The sequence below is a fragment of the Dioscorea cayenensis genome, chromosome 17 (genome assembly GCF_009730915.1).
Source record: "Dioscorea cayenensis subsp. rotundata cultivar TDr96_F1 chromosome 17, TDr96_F1_v2_PseudoChromosome.rev07_lg8_w22 25.fasta, whole genome shotgun sequence".
Taxonomy (NCBI): domain Eukaryota; kingdom Viridiplantae; phylum Streptophyta; class Magnoliopsida; order Dioscoreales; family Dioscoreaceae; genus Dioscorea; species Dioscorea cayenensis.
In genome coordinates, this window is record NC_052487.1 from 8,920,863 (window position 1) to 8,941,270 (window position 20,408).

The window sequence follows — 20,408 nt, forward strand, 5'->3', positions numbered from 1 at the left end:
CCAACCATTGGGAGGTTTCCAACGCCCGTTGAGGGTATTTTGCCATTTCCCCGCCTTTTCATTTTGAGACTTGAGCAAGGGACAAAGATGCCATTTCCTCTCCCGGTTAACAACATCTTAACGCCTGTTTCTGCCATTAGGGTTTGATTGGATTTATTTTGAAAAGGAGGGACCTTGGAGGAAACAGAAAGCTTTAAGGGACTTTCACGGAAACTGTAAATTGTGGAAGGACTTTTAAGGACTTCCCTTTTTAAAAAATAAAGTTGAAAAAAAAACACTTTAATAATTAAAAAAAGGATGGAAGTGAAAAAAATTCAATATTTTCTTTGCTTGGCCCTGGCTCTAGGGCCATTTAGGTAGTTAAAATAAAAGAAAATCAAAAATGCCCATCTTGGCAAAAGAAAAAAAAAACACTTAGAAATTTTCATACATCATGGTTTGTACATAACAAAAGATTCAAAACCCTGAAAAAAAATTTAAAAAAATAAATATAAAACGCTACCTTTCCAACGGTCATATCTCTCATTCATTCATCAAACTCAATATTATTAGTACTCCCTCTGCTGACTGCTACACCATCGTCACTATTCTCTCAACCAAAATCCATGGACTCCTCCTCCGGCCATTCAACTCCGCCTTCCCACCGCTCCGACCCTCGCCTCCGCCCCAGATCCTCCTCCCGGCTCGCCCACTCCTTCGACCACCCCATCGACCCCTCATCCCCAATCAATTCCTCACTCCAAGACCTCCTCCTCCTCTCCCCACCCTCCTCTTTCCACCATCCCAAACTCCTCCCTCAGCCCTCCCAAGACCTCCCGGAACCCATCCCCAACGTCATTCCCCGCAAGAAGAGCAAGAGCTCCAACCAGCTCCCGACAACCTGCGCATCCCCCCGCAGCGCTCGCCGCGCGCGCAGGCGGCTGGAGAAGGAGATCATCAGGGATGATAGAGATTTTGGTTGCGGCATCGATGATGATGTTGCTAAGCCGAGGAAGCGCAGGCAGAGTACCAAGCCCAAGGTCTCCCGCAAGGAGAGGATGATCCTTGTCTCTCCCCCTCCTATTCCTCCTCCTCCTCCTCCTATTAGTATTCCAGTGCCCAGTGCGCCTCCATTTTTCTCTTCTGATTGTTCTGTGATTCATCGTTCTTTACCCCCTTCTGATTCTTCTTGTTTTGATTGCAGGGATTGTTGATGAGGATTGCTGCAGCAGCTTTGATGGTTTGCTGGAAATGATTTTGGAGCTGATAATGTGGAAAAATGTTGCCAAATCCTCATTTTGGTTTGGTTTAGGATCAGTGTTTTTTCTGTCTTCTTGGTTTTCCAGGGATTTCAGCTTCAGGTTAGGTTTGCTTTTCAAGTATTTTGTCTTGATTCGTTTTTAAGTAATTAAATTGAACTTCTTTTTTCTTCTTCTTCTTCTTCTTCGAACAATTACAGCTTTATCACCGCCATTTCTCATCTGTGTATCTTGGTTTTGGCCATTGCCTTCTTCTGTGACTCTTTCTCCCGAAGGTGCATATTTTGTTCATTAGTTTCGGCTGATTTCTAGTTACTTAATTGAACAAGATTGCTCATTGTATGGTGCTAAATTAAAGCAGCAAGCAGAAGATGAGAGGGGTATTCAAGCTGACAGAAGATGATGTTCTTCGAGTTTCTCGAGTAGTTTTACCACTTGCTAATGCTGCACTGGTGAAGGCCCAAGGAGTTTTCTCTGGAGAGCCATTGATGACTCTCAAAGCAAGTGCCTTTTAATTTGTTTCCGGTTTTCTCCTCTGATCTGATCCAAAGTCTTCCTGTTCACATTTTAATTTTCTTGGTTTCAGGTGGTACCTGTTTTTATTTTTGGAGCTAAATTCGGTCATCTGATAACACCATGGAGGATTTCTGCAACTGGTTTGTATTGCATAAACCAATTAATCTTTCAACTCTTTGTAGTTTGCTGCTGCATTTTTATGAAGTCATGCACTTGTTTTTCTTCAATTTTTCTAGGATTTTTCCTGCTTTTTACTGTTCCGAAACTCTTGGCTTGTTACTCCCAGCAGATACATAAAAAAGGTTAGTTCTCAGATTGCATGTCATACATGAGTCTTCATCTGATTTATCCAGAATGTGAACATGAATCCTTTTGCCTGCTATTTTATTTCCACCAAGTTGATTCAAATTTTGACCTTTAGTTAACGTTCCTTTATGAACCAGCTGAAAATATAAGGAACCATATCTGTGAAGCATGGAGGTCTTGCCAGCACAAGAAATTTGCAGGGGGATCGGCAGCCATTCTACTATGGAATCTGCTCAGTATCAAGGCGCGCATCTTTGTAGGTAATGTTACATCATGCATAGAATATTTCGCATGAAATAAATATACAAAGAGAAAATCGACAGGCGAAAAGGTTTCATATCTTTAGAAACAACAATTCAGTCAGCTTTTAGTGAGTAAAATCGCGGTTTTTATCAATAAAAAAAAAATCATGTTGATATTAAGTAGAATTCTTTTGCTTCACTTTGTGGTCCACAATGATCAATATTTACTAGAATTCTCTTGCAGCATTCTTCTCCATTGTGATGCTTCGTTATCACCATCAACAACTACTCGTTGGAGAAGATAAGGACAAAAAGGAAATGCCGGAAGGAGAGCAACAAGAAGCACTAGAGTTGGTGGAATAGATAGTATGCAACTCGAGAAAATCAACCAATAATCAACTAATATTTCTGAAATCTTCTTAATTACTTTGCGGGATATATTAATATGTGAAAATTGTTGTCATTGTTTCTTACTAGTTATCAAGTTCTTTATGGTGTATAATTACAACTCTCTGCAAGCCACGCTAAGCATATGTATTGTTGTCATTGTTTCTTATATGTTATCAAGTTCTTTATGGTGTATAATTACAACTCTCTGCAAGCCACGCTAAGCATATGTATTGTTGTCATTGTTTCTTACTAGTTATCAAGTTCTATATGGTGTATAATTACAACTCTCTGCAAGCCACGCTAAGCATTTGTATTCACATTTTATTTTATATGTATTCTGGTCATTATCTGCATATTTGGAACTAATCCAGTAGGACTGCGTTTTGTGTGACTTATTTTCAAGGTTGTGCTCATTTTTTTATAAAGAAATCAATGCAAAAGGGTTGTGCCCAAATAAGATTATTCTTTCCCTCGGTTCTTTAGAATGCATTTGCATTGGACTTTGAGGGAGAAAGTTGTGATTTTGGGATTTTTTTTTTTTTATTTTTTTTAGTTTTTGGGAAAGGAACTTCCCAAAGTAAGAAGCTGATTTTATTGAAATTAAGACTGAAACCAACTACACAAAACAAAACTGAAAGTACAAAGAGATTTCAAGATCAGTAAGGCAAGTCTCTTTCAAAGAGGAACAGATTAAGGTGGCGATGTTGAAAACCCAAAGATGCAAGATTGATAGCTGGTTGCATCCAAGCAGAAGGGATCTGGTGAATCCTGGGCCGGTTAAATATATACATCAAGAAATTTAAATTGGAAATCTGAGCATGAAATCGCCAAGACAAGCAATGATTGGGGTTCTCGATGACATCGGTAGCATTAATGTGATCAGTGAAAATGTGACGAACTTGCATCCGATATTCTAAAGCCGACTGAAGAGCAACTTCAAAGGCCAACAGAATGTCTGAAGAATTATTATCCATGTGCTGAGAGAAACAACCTGCAAGAGAAATACGATAATAAGCATTCACAATGAAAAACCCCATAACCTTACCTGCGTGCTGGTGTTAGAAATAGCATGAGTGAAAACGAAGTGGCCGTCTGCAAGAGTGAAGTTATTCAAGATTAACTTTTGCCAATGGGATCACTCAAGCTGTTGGAGAATTCTCTAGCATGAGCAATGGCTTTGCTAGCAATGACTGCAAAATTAGGACTGATGTTGTTGAATATAGCATTGCACCCACTCCTCCAAATAAACCAGGCCCCGGTAGCTATAAGGGCCAGACAATGTCTGGAATGTTGAAAGTAAATGATCCATTCTGCAGAAGAGAAACCACCTGACCAGCTAAAACACAAGTTTTCTCTAAGATTAATAATGTTCCAGACCTATTGAGTGCTAGTACAACCACCAAATAGATGATCCACAGTCTCCCGTTGTAACCCACAGAAAATATAATCATTGTCAGGTCCCAAGTTCAAACGGTGGAGTAATGCAGTGGTGGAGAGACGTCCATGTAAACATAGCCAAATAAAATGCTTTACACAAGGAGCAACCGGAATATGCCACAATAATTTCCAACCCATCCAACTATCAGCAAAAAATAATTCTTTGTTAAAAAAATGGTATACAGCTGAAGAAATTTTGTGACAATTGGACTTAGGTTGCCAACCCCAATGATTCTCAGAATCATAATCCACATTAGCTAAAGAAAGGTTAGAATTATCAAGCACACCACCAAAAATATCATTGACACCCAGGTTATCCCATTGATTATCCAAAACCAGATCATTGAGTGTAATATGATTGAAATCAATATTCATATTAATGTAAGTTGGCATCAGAGCACCCAGAATATCAAAACACCAAGGGTCCCAAAGAAGAGAGGCTTTATCTGGGTTCACCGTATTCAATTTGCATTGTTGTTTAATGAAAGAGTAATGCTATATAGAGCGAAGCAATCACACGAACCAGCCACACAACCGATGTGGCTGGTGACGTGTCAAATTATTATTTTTTTAATTAAAAAAAATTGAGAAAGTAAAAAAAAGACACGACTCTCTCTCTCTCTCTCCATCACACACGACTCTCTCTCTCCATCACACACTCTCTCTCTCGTGTGGCTGTCTCCCAATCCTAGCCGCCGCTTCCCTCCTCCACCGCCACTTCCCTTCCCCGCTCCCTGTCGTCGCTTCCTTCCCCCGCAGCCGGCCTCCGCTTTCCTCACCCGCTCCTGGCCCTTGTTTAGGCCGCCGCCTACCTCCCCCATTCCCAGCCCCCGATTAGGCCGCCTCCTCCCTCCCCCACTGCCTGAACAGTGGCCGGGAGCTAGGGAGGGAGGCGGCGGCTTGAACGGTGGAAGAAAGCTGCGGCCTGGAGCGGGGAAGGGAAGCGGCAGCGGGAGAGGGAAGCAACAGCCAAGACTGGGAGAGAGCCACACGAGAGAGAGAGTGTGTGTGATGGAGAGAGAGAGAGAGAGAGAGAGAGAGAGAGAGAGAGAGAGAGTCGTGTGTCTTTTTTTACTTTCTCATTTTTTTTTTAATTTAAAAAATAATAATTTGACACGTCACCAACCACATCAGTTGTGTGGCTGGTTCGTGTGATTGCTTCACTCTATATAGCATTACTCTTAATGAAAATGGCTGAGTGGCAAAGGCCCCGAAAAAACCAAGAACATTTAGTGGGAGGAATTGACATACAGAGGTTGATATTTCTAGCAACCCAACGAGAGTCCTGAGTGATTAAAATCCACAGAGGTTGATATTTCTAGCAACCCAACGAGAGTCCTGAGTGATTAAAATCCAGTCGTCAGCGTACATCAAATGATTAAAATTGTAACGCAAGCTAGCCTTAAAACCAGGAATAAGGTTATTGTGCATACCAAAATTATGCAAGGTAGTGAGGGTTTGGGAAACTAAGATAAAGAGGTAAGAGGAAATTGAATCACCTTGACGAACTCCACGAGAGGATGAGAACCAAGGAGAAGGAATACCATTAATAAGAAGAGAGAAAGAACTAGATCGAAGACAAGTGGAAATCCAAGAAATCCAAATTGGGTGAAAATTTATTTTAGAGAGAATAGCAAGAATTGCACTCAAATTGAGGGTATCGTAGGCCTTTTTGATATCAAACTTAATCATCATCCTAGGGGGGTAGAGGTATCATTTTCGACCGAATGGGAAACCTCTTGCACAGTAATTATATTGTCAAAAGAACAACGGCCATTCACAAAACCAACTTGCTCAACACCAATAATTTTGGAAATAACCTTTTTAAGACGATTAGCAAGAATTTTAGAGATAATCTTAAAACAAACATTGCAAAGAGATATCGGTCTAAAATCATAAACAAGTTTAGGATTCTCTTTTTTAGGGATAAGAGTGATGAATGTTTTTCCCCAAGAAGAAGGCAAAGTCGAAGAGTTAAAAAATAACTGAATGGCTGCAGATGGATGGTCGCCAATAACATGCCAAAAGTTCCGATAAAATTCCACGTTAAACTCGTCGGGACCAAGGGACTTACCTGTGGGGAGATCAAACAGAGTCAGGTAAACTTCCTCAATAGTGACCTCCTGAATAAGGGTGAAATTATCCGAGTCAGAGAGACGGAGAAGATCGGGAGGCAAAGCTTCTATAATGTTCAAGTCAGCATTTTGAGGAGTATTCCAAAGATGTGTATAATAGTTGAGGAAAGCTTGATCAATTTCGGACGGCTCACTATAAATATTGCCATTGAGGTCTTCGATCTGCGAAATAAAGTTAGTGTGCGCACGAAAACGAAAAATAGAATGAAGGAATTGAGTGTTTCTGTCACCATCTTTAATCCACTGAAGTCGGGCCCGCTGGGCCCATTTAATGTTACACTATTGCTGAAGAGCTGAGAGTTTAGCATAATGATCAATCAAGATGTTATAAGGATAGATATCAAGATCAGTATTTTCAAGATTATTGATGGAATCTTCAATGCGGACAATAGAAGAATCTAAGTCATTTAAACCAGAAGAACTCCAAATCTTCAAATTAGAGCGAGTACAAGAAAGTAGGTGATTAAAGGCATGCAAGGGGTTACCATGAGGGGGAAAACAACATGCCTTTTTAACAGCGTTATGACAGCCCAAGAACTCAAACCGAAAATTTTCAAACCTAAAAACATTTTTACGATGATAGTGGAAAAAACTGATCGAAAGAAATAAAGGGGAATGATAGGAAAAAGAGCGAGAGAGATGTTTAAGATTATAGGACTTAAAAGTATCATTCCACTTAATGTTTACCAGACATCGATCAAGCCTAGCCCAGCGACGAGCTGTACCAAGCTGATTGTTGCACCATGTGTAAGGGGAACCAGAGAATTTTAAGTCCAGAAGATTATTATTATTAACAAACTCAAGGAAAAATCTCGATTTACGAATATAATAAGAAAACGGGCCACCCTTATGTTCAGTTCTAGAGAGAATAGAGTTAAAATCTCCAGAGCTAACCAAGGAAAGCCAATGCCGTTAATTCTAGATAATTCCTGCCAAAGAAGACATTGGCTACGACACTTAAGAAAATTGTAAACCACCGAGATAATAAAACTTATTGAGGACTAGGTAGTCACAATCAAATGCAAAGCACGACGAGAAGAAACGACAGGAGTGACCTTACCAATGATTGGATTCCAGATGACGATAATTCCTCCTGAAAGCCCATCAGACAAAATTGCAGCCCACTACCATCTCCTAGGGATTTTGTTACGGAAACGATCAAATTGATCCAAATCAGCCCGAGTCTCCACCAGACAATCAATGAGCGGTTTGATGGTTCTAATAAGCCTGAAAACCCTAGAATAGGTATCTTTAGCAGAGATACTCCTGCAATTCCAACACAAGATTTTAGCAGTATTCATAATAATAATATGCATGAAGATAAGGAACATGAACATCCAAACACGGAAAAGCAAAGAGCCTGAGAACAGAGGATAGAAAGATTAGGAGCAGGACCTTTCCGCCTCCACTCTCCCCTTCTTCAGCGACACCTCGCTGGACTGAGGATTTTTCCTAATTAGGGTCCCTTCTGGCTTCCTCTTGGTACTGAATGAGAGTCATGGCATCATCTGGGCCTCCGTCTTCGGACATTTCTTCATCTTCATCCTTTGAGAGATCTTCACCGTCGGTATCGTCCTCCTCCATGGTACCGGGGTCTAGAGCTGAGGAAACTTTATCCACTAAAGTAACATGAGACTGATCGCCAGTGCAGGTAAGAGGAGAAGGGTCCTGCAATGAAGAACGAAGAATAGGTGGAGGGGAAGAGGGGCGAATAAAGTTTTTGGTTTTTCCAACGTCTAGAGCAGTGTGACTGAGAGAAAGATGAATGGAGGAGTCAGACGGAAAGCTGCCATTAGGGGCTGGCTCAATGCCTGGGGAAGGGGCCACATCAAGGGCAACGTTCCTAAGAGTGGGGGAGATGATCTCAAGGGATGAATCAATGGCAGGATTGACTAGACAAGGGTTAGTGGGGGAAGCATCTGGAATGTCAGAGATAGGGATGCGATGGCTGGTGTGCGAGCCAAGGAACCGCCCTCTGTTTGCCAAGCTTCTACCGCCACGTGGACTACGGGAAACAAGGTCTCGGGATTCAACGGCAATGACACTTGAGTCGGCTACGGGTCTCAAGGGTACGTGATAAGCACGAGAAGCATCACCACGGCCTCGAGCCCTGCCCCGCCGGTAAGAAACCAGTAGCCATGGCCCATATGCTGTCTCCAGCAAAGGCTGCTCTGACATGGGAGAATTGTCAAATGAATGCTTTAGAGGGGGGATCAAAGATGTCCATTTGCTGATCGTTATCATCGGCGGCCTGGGTGGAATCCTCCACCGGCACTCGCACATCATGAGTGGGCAGCTGGATACCACCGGCACCCAATGACTCAGAACGAGCGCATGACTTACTCCCATGGCCCACTAGTCCACAGTTGTAACAGAAGATCGGCAACCGTTCATACATTACGACGACAAACACTCGATGAAGATCATCCCCTAGCCAAAACCCCCGGCAAAGGGGTTTAGAGAGGTCACTCTCAATGTAGACACGGGCAAACCTCGATCCAGCCAGTGAAGATGTAAACTCGTCGATTTTGATGAGGTTACCGAAGTTACCAGCAATTGTTTCAAGAGTTTCACCATCCCAGCACTCGACCGGGAGATTGTGGAACTGCATCCAGATGGCGGCGGTGTTGAGCTGGGCGAAGGTTGGCTCAAAAAAAGGCTTCCAAGGAGACAATTGCAATATGATACCATTAACTGATCAGGGACCTCCAAGGAGAATATGCTTCATTGCAAGTTCTGTAGAGCATCTGATCAAGAGAAAGCCGTTTGGTAAATCCGAAATAAATATTTCACCAACTTCTGCCCATTTTGAAAGGAGAGTGTATTTCACTTGGTCGAACGGTGGGGGCTTTCCAAATAATTTCCCGTACAAAGCATGTTGAAATTTCCTCCAGCCACGACCGATAGCCTCAACATCAAGTTTGATGAAGCTAGTGGTGGACGCCTTAAGCTTGTTCAGAAGTTGTTCATTGTGAAGGGGAGAGTTGTTGATTGTCTGAGTAAGAGACGAAGCTATTTGTGACCAGGACTTGTTATGAGGATCAGAAGGGAAAAGGGGGGGGGGGTTGGCCCCCACTTGCCATAGCAAGGGGGGACCCAGCACTCGACCGGGAGATTGTGGAACTGCACCCAGATGGCGGCGGTGTTGAGCTGGGCGAAGGTTGGCTCAAAAAAAGGCTTCCAAAGAAACAATTGCAATATGATACCATTAACTGATCAGGGACCTCCAAGGAGAATATGCTTCATTGCAAGTTCTGTAGAGCATCTGATCAAGAGAAAGCCGTTTGGTAAATCCGAAATAAATATTTCACCAAATTCTGGCCATTTTGAAAGGAGAGTGTATTTCACTTGGTCGAACGGTGGGGGTTTTCCAAATAATTTCTCGTACAAAGCATGTTGAAATTTCCTTCAGCCACGACCGATAGCCTCAACATCAAGTTTGATGAAGCTAGTGGTGGACGCCTTAAGCTTGTTCAGAAGTTGTTCATTGTGAAGGGGAGAGTTGTTGATTGTCCAAGTAAGAGACGAAGCTATTTGTGACCAGGACTTGTTATGAGGATCAGAAAGGAAAGAGGAGGGGGGTTGGCCTCCGCTCATCGTTACTTTCTTTTTCTGATTATGGTGAGAGATGCATTTATTATTGAGTGATTTCATTTGGTTGACTGTGGTCTAGTTCCTTCTATCGTTAAATCTATAATTATTAAGTGATGCATTTATTATTTGGCGTGGCATGTATAAAGGCTTCTTTCTTTCCTTCTTTTCTGATCCAAAACATGCATTTTATTTTTTCTAACTTACCATAATTGCTTCTTTCTTTCCTTCTTTTCTGATTCAAAACATGCATTTTATTTTTTCTAACTTACCATAATTGCTTCTTTCTTTCCTTCTTTTCTGATTCAAAACATGCATTTTATTTTTTCTAACTTACCATAATTGGATGTCTGAAAGTTCCACTCCTTTAACTTTTTTATTTAATGCCTTGAAGCCTTAAAGCAATTATCTTGTTGTGGTTAAATTGGCAGAAAAGGTTCTGAGAAAGGAGATGTTCATTTCAATACATTGATTTTCACCCTTTAGGATTTGGAGAGAGTGGATATGTGCAATATTCTTCAATTCTTTGATATGGAACCAGGCTATACATGCTCTGTATCTTTGTCTTTTTACTGTAATTTGTAGCACATTTCTTTCTCTGGTGATTCCTTTCCATCTGTTCAAATAGATGTTTTTTTCTTTTCACTATTTTCCTTTTGTGCATACTTCCACATTTCTGTTGTTATTAATTCCTTAGCTCATAGCTTATCTTATATCACCATTTCTCTCACCAGATTCAAACTTTATTGTAATGCAAATCAGACATGACTTTTGCTGTTACTGTATTCCTTTTAGGGAACTTAGTATTAATGTTATGGATGATTCTTTCTCTTTTAGCATTACTAACATCAGAAGCCTACATTGTGATGATTTGAATGAGGGCCTATTGAAGACAGTAAAAAGAAATACCAACTTAGTATTTAATCTTACAACACCTATTGAAGTAATCAATAGGTGTTGTAAGATTCAAACCCTTGACTTCGACTTTTAAAGAAAACGAAATACCAGCTATCCTGTTGCAAATAAAAATGGTATTAATTAAAAAAAATTAGTGTACATTTTTCCAACAAATTCTATAAACATATGCAAACAAAAGGATTGGTTTTCTGGAACTCTTTGTGAAACATATGTAATCTGAACTCTGCCAAAAGCATGGGGCAAGCACGGCCAATCTTTTCTATCTGAGAGTCCTTTCCCTACCTCTTTTGGAAACAGTGAAAGAGGGAGAAAAAAAACTAGTTACTTTCAAAATATGCATGTATTTAAACACAAGTCAGATAACTGAAGAACTTGATGTTTCAGCATGTGTGTCAAAAGCTCCTACTGTGAACATACTATAAAAGACTAAGCTGATGGCTTTTCATTAATGGTGAAAACATACTGAATGCAATAGTTGCAGATATCTCAAAAGAACAATAATCCTTCTCAGGTGGAACAACATCTAATATCCATTAATTCTTAGCAACATCCTTATATAGGCTTTAGATTCTTTTAGTCAAAACCTCATAGTTGTTATGGGTTACTTAAAACAAGCTTTCTTCAGAGTAAAAGATACAGATGAAGTAATTCCAGCCCACAAAATGACATCTATGAACTTCACAGACCTTAATCCTCACATGAATTAGGTGTTCATCAAGAGACCTTAACCCATCAGAGACAAGCAGTTCTTCAAAATTGAACATAATAATTGTTGCATATACAATGGTGCCAGAGAAAAGGTAGCAATTACCAGACCATTTTGCCAATATTTTCATCTATTCTACAGGATAATATCATATATATTGCTCATTAGATCAACATTCTAGCGCCCCTGTAACACACCTTCGAGGGGTTAACTGCCTTTGAGAACACCACCAAGCAGGAGGCTAACACTAACCCCGTTGTAATTTGTATCCATCCATTGCGGTATTACAATGCAAAAGAAAGATTGATTTTAACTTTTTTTAACTTTGCCAAATGCTTTTTATAATGATTTTATATATCACAAAATAAATTAGAGATATTTATTTGCAAAGTTTGACTTCAGATTTGTATAAATTCAAAATGTTATGTTTTTTCTTCAAATAAAAACCATACTATATGCGTAAGAAACCATTTTTCAACAAACATTGAGAAAATTACTAAGATGAATACCTCGTAGTGAAGATCTAGAAGTTGAGACATAAGTGAGCTTGAGACAGGATTCCCTAGTGAAAAGGAATCAGGCAAGCAAACTACTTCTTGGAAAGGATTAAATATTCCCTTCATGAACAGTGCACAGAGTCAGAAAGTGAGCAAAGGAATTAACTATAAATTTCACCATGAAGTTAGGGGTCCAGAACAATATGGAGAGGCTTCCAGGAGAAGGATACAGAATAGAGAGACTCACGTCTCCATGTAAGAAACAAGGTAAACACATTTCTATCACAATTCTTAAATGATCCAATAAGTATTACTGCTCATCAATCTAATTAAGCTACTGCTTTAGTTTTATTACTGAATTTCATGTCATGAGCTCCGAAGATATTCTCTGATCAAAAGCCTATGAATTTTCAACTTCAACTTGATTTCTTTTTCTATCATGATATCTTTTGTATTCAATGATTCAGAGGCTTTGATGAAATAATAGTAGTAGTAGTAAATTATAATTATAATAATTATAATTGAATGAAGTTATAAAGAAAGTGAGAATTCTAAAACAACATTAGTTATATTAGTTATGGTGCCTACTTTTAGGAGACAGTATGCATCAGACTAAGGTGCCTATTTTTAGAAGATATGTCTCTGACAAATAATATTATGTGCCAGAGAAGGTATCTACCAACTAATTCAGGACACAGAACATGACCTGATGTCTTCATCAAAGGAGTCAACATTATAAAAGAAAAGGCGCTTCACTCAAACTAATCATTAAATTCCTATTTTAGACCTTCCATAAATAACTAATTATTAAGTGGTGGGGCAAAGAAAAGGAGATAATCAAGATTCTTTATAAGACCTTTAGCCAAGTGTAAATATGTTCCCGGTCCATTTGTCTTCAAGTTAGCAATCTGTTGTTACTTTAAGCAAACTCATCATACTCATCAATCCTGAAAAATCCTGGATAAAAATAAACAACCTTTTGGCAAAGGAAAAGATGACCCATAATCAAAAGAGTCCAGGCACGTAATCATGGTCATCGAAGATACTTAAAAAATGTTTTATCTTCCTCTGTAGTTCAGTTATTCAAAATCTTTGTTATAATTCTCCTCAAATTTTTCAGCTTTTATTTTCTTGTCGCAAAACGTAAATAAACCACCTTTGTCCAGTGGAAAGATGACCCGTCATCAGAAAAGAAAAAAAAAAGGTCCAGACACATGGAAAAGCTAGAAAATCATATAATAACCATTGTTATCATCCAAGCTACCTCAAAGAATGTTTTATTATACCTTTTAGTTTTGCTGGTCAAATTCTTGGTTCTAATCCATCTGCAAGTTTGATACAAAAGCTAGATCTAGGTAAACCACCCATTGCCAAAGGAGAGATGACCCAGCCAGGCATGTAGGGAAGATAGAAAACCAAGTAGAATCTGGTGTGGTCATCCAAGGGACATCAAAGAATGTATCACTTGCCTCCTAGTTCTGTTATTCCAATTCTTGTTCTACTTCAAGTTTTTTTAGCTTTTATTTTCATGTGGCAAGTCCTTCAACATAGTACTAAATTTGGTTGTGGGGTTATCCAAAAGATCCAACTAAAAACTGCATAGGCACCCCTGACAAGATTTAATTTTTAAATTAATATATTTAACAAACAAAATGTAAAAACTTAACAATATTAACAAACAACAATCATTAAGGAGAAAAGTAACTTTTCAATTTTAAAATATTTATTTTGGTTTACATTTATTAAGTCAAAATTTGTTCAATTTCATATAAAAGTTCTCCCTCTGAAACATTAATATAATTCCAACTCTTTTTGATATACAGGTACATCCATACATAAAAGTATTAGAAGCTTTTTTGTTTAAATAAAGCCAACAACTCTCTACCATGCCTAAAAATAAAGAAGATAAGTTTTTAAGCAATAAATGTTAAAATACCTCTGATATTTTGCCCTTGATATTTTTTCCTTTGCTCTGAAACTTTGATGAACTTCTTTTGTGAACTTTTGCCACCTTTATCTATCAAGAAACAAGCAGTAACCAAAGAAGCCTTAATTCTTATCAATTCCAAAGACATTTGCATTAAACTATAATTATTAGAATACAATGAAAAAAATACCTTTGCCATTTGGAGTGCTTGCTCAAGTTGTTGTATCTGAATCCACTGTTCTGTGACTATGTTATCCAGCTGATGATAGAACACTAATAGTTATAAAGCAAATACAATCTTCCAATTTAAAAAGTTATCCAGTTGATTACATAACAGGACTGGTTACACAGCAAATACAATATTTCAATTTAAAAAGTTATCCTTCAGATTATAGAATATGAATAGTTGAGATCTTTTTCAAAGCCTTGCTCCCAAAATTTGACACTGAGGAAAGTATCACATTTCTAAACAAAAGAAAGGCTCAAGGTTGCAAAACAGTTTTATATGGCCAAGTCTTAGCCTTGGGTTTTCTACTCACGTAAGCGGAGGTCAAGTCAGATTTTGAGTTCAAAATTGGACTGCCAAGATAGAAAACGTTGCTCAGGTTTTCTTAGAACACTATATAAGTTGTATATTAAACTAAAGTTCTTATAGGTATAAGTTAACAGCAATTGTGGCTAAAATGCAGGAGGTAGGGGTTATCATGCCTATTTTCAACAATATTTAGCCTTTATTGTAGATTGAAACATTCATAGACATTTCCAAAAAACTTAATTTTGGATTAATCTGATTTAAGACAAACGTGTGCCTCTTCCTCCTCTTTAATTTGGCTCTTTTAGAGCATCAGTTAATACCATATTCAGAGCTGTTAAATAAACAAATTAAAGAATTCAAATAAAAAAGAAATTACCCTTCATTAAACTACACATAGGAATCAATGCAACAAACTTCAACATTCAGAATCTAATGAGTTGATCCAATCAAGCTAAACAAGAATGAAGAAAAACAGACCTTATCTACTGCAGAAGCAACAGCTTCTAAATTTTTCACTGCATCTACCACTTTAGATTCTAACATATGAATATCAAAATTGTTCCCCCTTGATTCTGCCCATAGTAGTTGAACCTAATCAAAACAGCAACAAATGATATAAATAAATATGTGCTTTAAAAGGAAATATGCCTTGCAAAAAAAAATTATAAGACAATAAGGAGAAGCTCACAAGCAGGTAAATGCACATGCACAAACACACACACAAAAACCAAGCTATGCATGATGCACAAGAAGCATCTTCTTTAGTTTCATTTGTCATTCAGAATCATGTGTCACAATAAGCAGTATATCAATGTCACTCAGAGGCCAATATATACATGTGACCTACAAAGCCACTTGAATATGCATGATATCCACACACACACACACACACACACACACACAGAGAGAGAGAGAGAGACCTCTTCCTCCAAAGAGCTGATCCTTATTTCACTATACGATGAGCCTGAAGAGCCTGATCTCTAAAACAAGAAAATACCCATCACATTAATTTCATTAACAACTAAGTTGTAACAAAAGATAGAAGCACAATGTATGAACAAGAATATGATTAAAACCAATAATAGCATGCAAAAAAAACCCATTTGTCTTATTATGGCTTTGGCAATTGCAAAGCAGCCGCCAATATAATGTCCCTCAACGGATAGCTTCGGTTTGGACAACCACAAGTAAGGTTGTTAATTGATCAAGTTATGTGTGAGCAGCTCGAGGTTGGCTCAAAATTTCAAACTTTCGAACCAAGCTTGAGCTTGTTTTCTAGCTTGAAATATATAAATATATTATCATCTTTTATTTATTTATAATATAAAATATTATTATATTTTGTAATTATATTGAAAATAATATATAGTTTGTATTGTTTATCTTTACAAATAAGGTTTTAGTTTCAAACAAAATCTAATTGGATTTAAATCCTGAAAAATAAATCCATTCGATTCTAATTTCGAGCTTAGTAGAGTCCGTTGAAGCTTTCAAACTTGAATTCAATCCAAGCTAGAACAAAAATTTCGAGCTAATTTTGAGCTTAAACTACTCAATTTTGAACCGCGCTTAATTGGGCCCAATGCAATCAAACTCGGCCAGCCGCAACAACAAGGGAAAGAAAGTATGGCTGTGTTTGATATGCGAAATTTTGAGGTACAATATAGCACAACTTTTTTTATTTTTCTTTTGATTTGCAAATAAGATGGGAATACAACAATAAAAAGTGTCTCAGTATAGCACAAATTGATCAAATATTTATATCCTCAAAATCATGGTACAAAAACTTTCTGAGGTACAACACAACTAAAAGACATGACTACCCCTAGTTAAAATTAAAAATTACGGCAATGTCTCATTATCATAATGTTTTCATGAAAATTTTATATAGTTTATGAAAAAATAAATTTGGTGATTTTTTTTCTAAAAAAAAATTGTTACTTTAAATATTTTTGGTAATTAATTATTAATCAATATATTTTTGAACATTAAAAATATAATTATGAACTAATAACTATTAATCATAAAAAGACATGACTACACAACTAAAAGACATGACTACCCCTAGTTAAAATTAAAAATTACAACAATGTCTCATTATCATAATGTTTTCATGAAAATTTTATATAGTTTATGAATAAATAAATTTGGTGATTTTTATTCTGAAAAAAAAAATTCTTACTTTAAATATTTTTGGTAATTAATTATTAATCAATATATTTTTGAACATTTAAAATATAATTATGAACTAATAATTATTAATCATAAAAAAAATAAGTAGTGAATATGGAAAAGCCAAGAAAAATCCATAAAATATTGTCTGCGAATTTTTTAATTGCAAAACAAATAATAATGTAGAGGGTATTACAGTAATTTTCACATTTGTTTTTTGTCCAGTACTTGTGCAAATCAAACGGGTAACTGAACAAAAGATTATATGCTGTCTATTGAAGCATCAAACATAAAACAATACAAACACTAATACCGTGCTCATATGTGAATCAAACATATACCTTATTATGAGTTTCTTTGCCAATTTCTTTTTAAATCCATAATTTTTAATGAGTATGGGTACATATTTGATAATTCTCTTACAAAGTTATAACAAAATAAAAAAGGCCTTTATCCCTATGCTTATGACATGACAAATTTTCTTTAATTCAATTTGATTATGGTTCAAGTGCTTCACATTTCAATGACTTCACTTATGATTTCTACTCTAAACCATCCATCTAAAGGTAGACCAAACTCATAAAACATCAACAGAAGACTTCCCTTCATCAATGGCAAGTGGCTCTTTCATTGTCTGATTTTTCAGTAACATCTTTGCAGAAATATAGATTTTAGGCGCAATAGGAGCTCCACACTCTGTCTTTCTATGTGGGGCAATGCCAGGGAATGCATTAAAGTCGGGCAACGGCAACAACAACACAACTACATTCTCTTTTTCCCTCAATGAAAAAGGAAAAATGTAGGATGTGTTTGATTGGCAACATGGAAAATGGCTGGAAAAGAAATTTTTTCCATGGAAAAATTTTCCATGGAAACTGAAAAAATAGTCGTTTCATTGGCATTATTTTCTAGCTAGAAAATCAAAAAGTTTAATGAAAAATTCAGATTTTGTTGTTTGATTGCTCTTATTTTCCACAAAAATGTAACATTATCCATGCAAAAAACCTCATTTATTGTTTGATTGCATCAATTTTCCCTGGAAAAAGTCACATTTTCCATGAAAAACTTTTTAAAAAATTATTAAAATTGTTCGAGTAGAACTCGAAGTTCAATTAATTATAAACAGCGCTACGTGGAATTGAATCTTACCATCAAAATGCCTCGGGATCTGTTCACTGATCTGAAAAAATTTATTTAAAATATTATCAAGTTATATAATTTATATTTTTTTTAATTTCAAAGAAAAGGAAAACATTGAATTTGATCCTCGCAATTATTTTTTCACATAGCCCCTTACATTTTCCCTGGAAAACTTTTCCCAAGGTGGAGGCACTGATTTGAGGGAAAATAGGATCACATAACAGAGTTTGTGGAATAATTTTCCACGGAAAATTTTAGCAAACAAATAGCCTATTTAGCTGGAAAATGACATGTGAAAAAAATTTTCAGGGAAAAAGGGCAATCAAACACAGCCGTAGTGTAAATAGTAAATATGGTCTCGATTCCCTCTAGTAGTTGCTGTGTCATAAGTTCAATGACCATTGGGCATCATCAGACATGTAGATTGTTACCAACTAAATTTGAGGATTTTAGTTAAAATAACCACGTAACATAACCTAGTTAATTTCAGGTTACACCATAGTTAACTACCAACTTTGTTATAAAGATGGTCTAACAAAGAGAGACATAAAAGCCATAATAGCCTTCAAAGATCTTCCAATGTTCACATATGCAAGCTACTTGAGGAATAATGAAGGCTAATAGAAAGAATCCATAGTGCAGCTCAGTGTAGTTAGAATCGTACGATTCTCGATATGAATCGTACAGTTTTTCATCCATGAATCTTATAAAAAATTCGAAATTGATCTAGAATCGTTTGAATTGGTCCCAAATCAGTTGAATCGATATGAATCGAGAACATTAACGATTCCTAGTTAATATAAGTTTTGAATAAAAAAAAAAAAAAAGACAAATCAGCCCTTATTTAATTAATCTTTAAATTTGTTATCCAAAAACAAATTCAAAGATTAATTAAAAGATAATGCTTTTTTTAAAATTTTAATATCAAATTAATTTGTTATCTTAAAAATCTTGTTAAGAAAAAAAATCTTTTTTATTATTTTATTAATTTTTGAATCTGAACTATTTTTGAAATAACTAATATTTTTTTTAAATATATATTGGTCTGCTTAATACTTGAAAATGTCTTCTAAACTTAAAACAGGATTTCAAACTAAGAAAATGTCTTCCAAACTATTTTATGTTTAATGCATGACTTAGAATTTATTTTTTTATTTTGTTGATATAATCATGTTATATATATATTCATGATTTTCAATTAGCAAATTTAGGATTTCGATTCACAATTCGAATCTCGATTTGACTACCTTAATAATGCTTCAAATCTAAGCATATTGAGATATTTAAGTAAAACAATACAAGCAACTCAATTTCCCCATGAAATGAGAGTGTTACCTTAAGGCTATCTAAGGATCTTTCTAGAGAATTGATCCTGAGCTCCAATGCCTCAGCCATCTTCTTTTCTTCATCAAGATGATGAGCTTTAGAATTCAAGATTCTAGCATTCTCTTGCAAAATGGACTCTACATCCATTTAAAAGGAAACATGTGAGAATTGCAAATATCATCGCAACCATAAAAGACTAGTTCATGTGCCATAGCAAATGTAAAATCAAGTTCAGAGAAACTCATCCTTTTTGAGATGAAATAGCCACTTCTTCTCAATAAAGCACAAACATTGGACATGAAATTACTCTGAAGTTTAATGCAAACAAATACTTGGCAAATGAATGAATGGGGATCCCAAATTAAGTTCCCTATTATTGCCTTATGATGGCTCATGAACCAACCAAAATCCTTATTCTCTAATTTACCATGCAATTGAATTCTCAGTGGTCCAACATACCCCGTCTGACACCTAGTAAAAAGCTAACTACTGTCACACAACGAACACATTAGAAAAGCAACTGTATAACAATAGATAAAAAATATAGGGAAAACAAGGCTTCAACTTTGAATCTCATAGCAACAAATTAAGTAAAATAAGACTTATATCCACAAAATCTACTAAAATATCATTTAACATCAAATGTTACAAGAAGTTAAAGTCATCAATATTTTTCTAATTCAATTTAAAACTCTGACACACTTCTAAGAAAACTAAAAATTGGGAGAAAATGAAAACCTAAAACCATCCATTGGCACTGGATCCCTGCACAGGGTGTGCACATCCTTGCCAAGGAGGCAGGTTGGGACCTTAGCTCACGCAAGATAGTGCACAAGTGCGTTGGGAATATTAACACTCGACGCCTGTGCATGCCGGACATGACTTCGATCTCCATTTTGTCCCAAAAAAAAATCATAATTCGTCGAGATAATGAAAAAAAGCACGAATGGACTCCCAATCAAATCAAGAAATGGAACAAAGATACAGATAATTTAAGGAAATTACCCAAATGATCGATCTTGAGCTTCAATTTCTCCAACTCGGAGGAGAAAGCAACGTCCTTGGAGGGCTCAGCATTCGGAAAGGCGAAGATCGCTGAGAGTAAGATGAGGATCGAGACAAGGAGCAGCACGGATCGAGCGGCGTTGAAACGCTGAGATAAGGGCTTGTGAAGGAGTCGAGAAGCTAAGGAGAGGAGTTGCAGGGAGAGAAGAGTGAGGAGGAGCAGCTGTACCGGCGAGCTGTTCATGATGAAAAGGAGCCTGTCCAGCAACTCAATGATGTTCATTAATCACTTTTAAACTAATCAAATTAGTTACTATAAATTAATAG

At 36.8% G+C, this 20,408-nt stretch overlaps 2 protein-coding genes across 3 annotated transcripts; one reads left to right on the forward strand and one right to left on the reverse strand.

The window, feature by feature from the left end:
• Positions 1-546: 546 nt before the first annotated feature.
• Positions 547-2,931, forward strand: LOC120280199 (reticulon-like protein B17). 2 transcript variants are annotated; one of them, XM_039286968.1, is made up of 8 exons: positions 547-1,101; positions 1,184-1,340; positions 1,439-1,513; positions 1,597-1,738; positions 1,825-1,894; positions 1,991-2,056; positions 2,198-2,320; positions 2,547-2,931. In XM_039286968.1, the coding sequence occupies exons 1-8, from the start codon at positions 606-608 to the stop codon at positions 2,663-2,665; spliced, it is 1,248 nt and encodes a 415-aa protein (XP_039142902.1). In that variant the 5' UTR covers positions 547-605; the 3' UTR covers positions 2,666-2,931. The 2 variants fall into 2 exon arrangements, with proteins under 2 accessions (XP_039142902.1, XP_039142903.1); XM_039286969.1 differs by having other exon boundaries at positions 548-1,101; positions 1,600-1,738.
• Positions 2,932-10,869: 7,938 nt separating this feature from the next.
• Positions 10,870-20,364, reverse strand: LOC120281106. Its single transcript, XM_039288031.1, has 8 exons — positions 20,082-20,364; positions 19,086-19,213; positions 15,359-15,418; positions 14,916-15,029; positions 14,094-14,162; positions 13,913-13,993; positions 11,989-12,096; positions 10,870-11,057 (listed from the first exon to the last, which is right to left on the reverse strand). Exons 1-8 carry the CDS (start codon positions 20,362-20,364, stop codon positions 11,052-11,054), a joined length of 849 nt encoding a protein of 282 aa, XP_039143965.1. The 3' UTR covers positions 10,870-11,051.
• Between the last annotated feature and the right edge of the window lie 44 nt (positions 20,365-20,408).

Bases quoted from the DNA above. Each gene is read 5' to 3' on its own strand.
- LOC120280199 (XM_039286968.1), top strand. From the start codon at position 606: ATGGACTCCTCCTCCGGCCATTCAACTCCGCCTTCCCACCGCTCCGAC. The intron at 1,341-1,438 runs GTTAGGTTTGCT...GAACAATTACAG, and splicing joins TCCAGGGATTTCAGCTTCAG to CTTTATCACCGCCATTTCTC. The intron at 1,739-1,824 runs GCAAGTGCCTTT...TCTTGGTTTCAG, and splicing joins AGCCATTGATGACTCTCAAA to GTGGTACCTGTTTTTATTTT.
- LOC120281106 (XM_039288031.1), bottom strand. From the start codon at position 20,364: ATGAACATCATTGAGTTGCTGGACAGGCTCCTTTTCATCATGAACAGC. The intron at 19,214-20,081 runs GTAATTTCCTTA...AAATGGATGTAG, and splicing joins GCTCAAGATCGATCATTTGG to AGTCCATTTTGCAAGAGAAT. The intron at 13,994-14,093 runs GTATTTTTTTCA...GTTTCTTGATAG, and splicing joins AAGCACTCCAAATGGCAAAG to ATAAAGGTGGCAAAAGTTCA.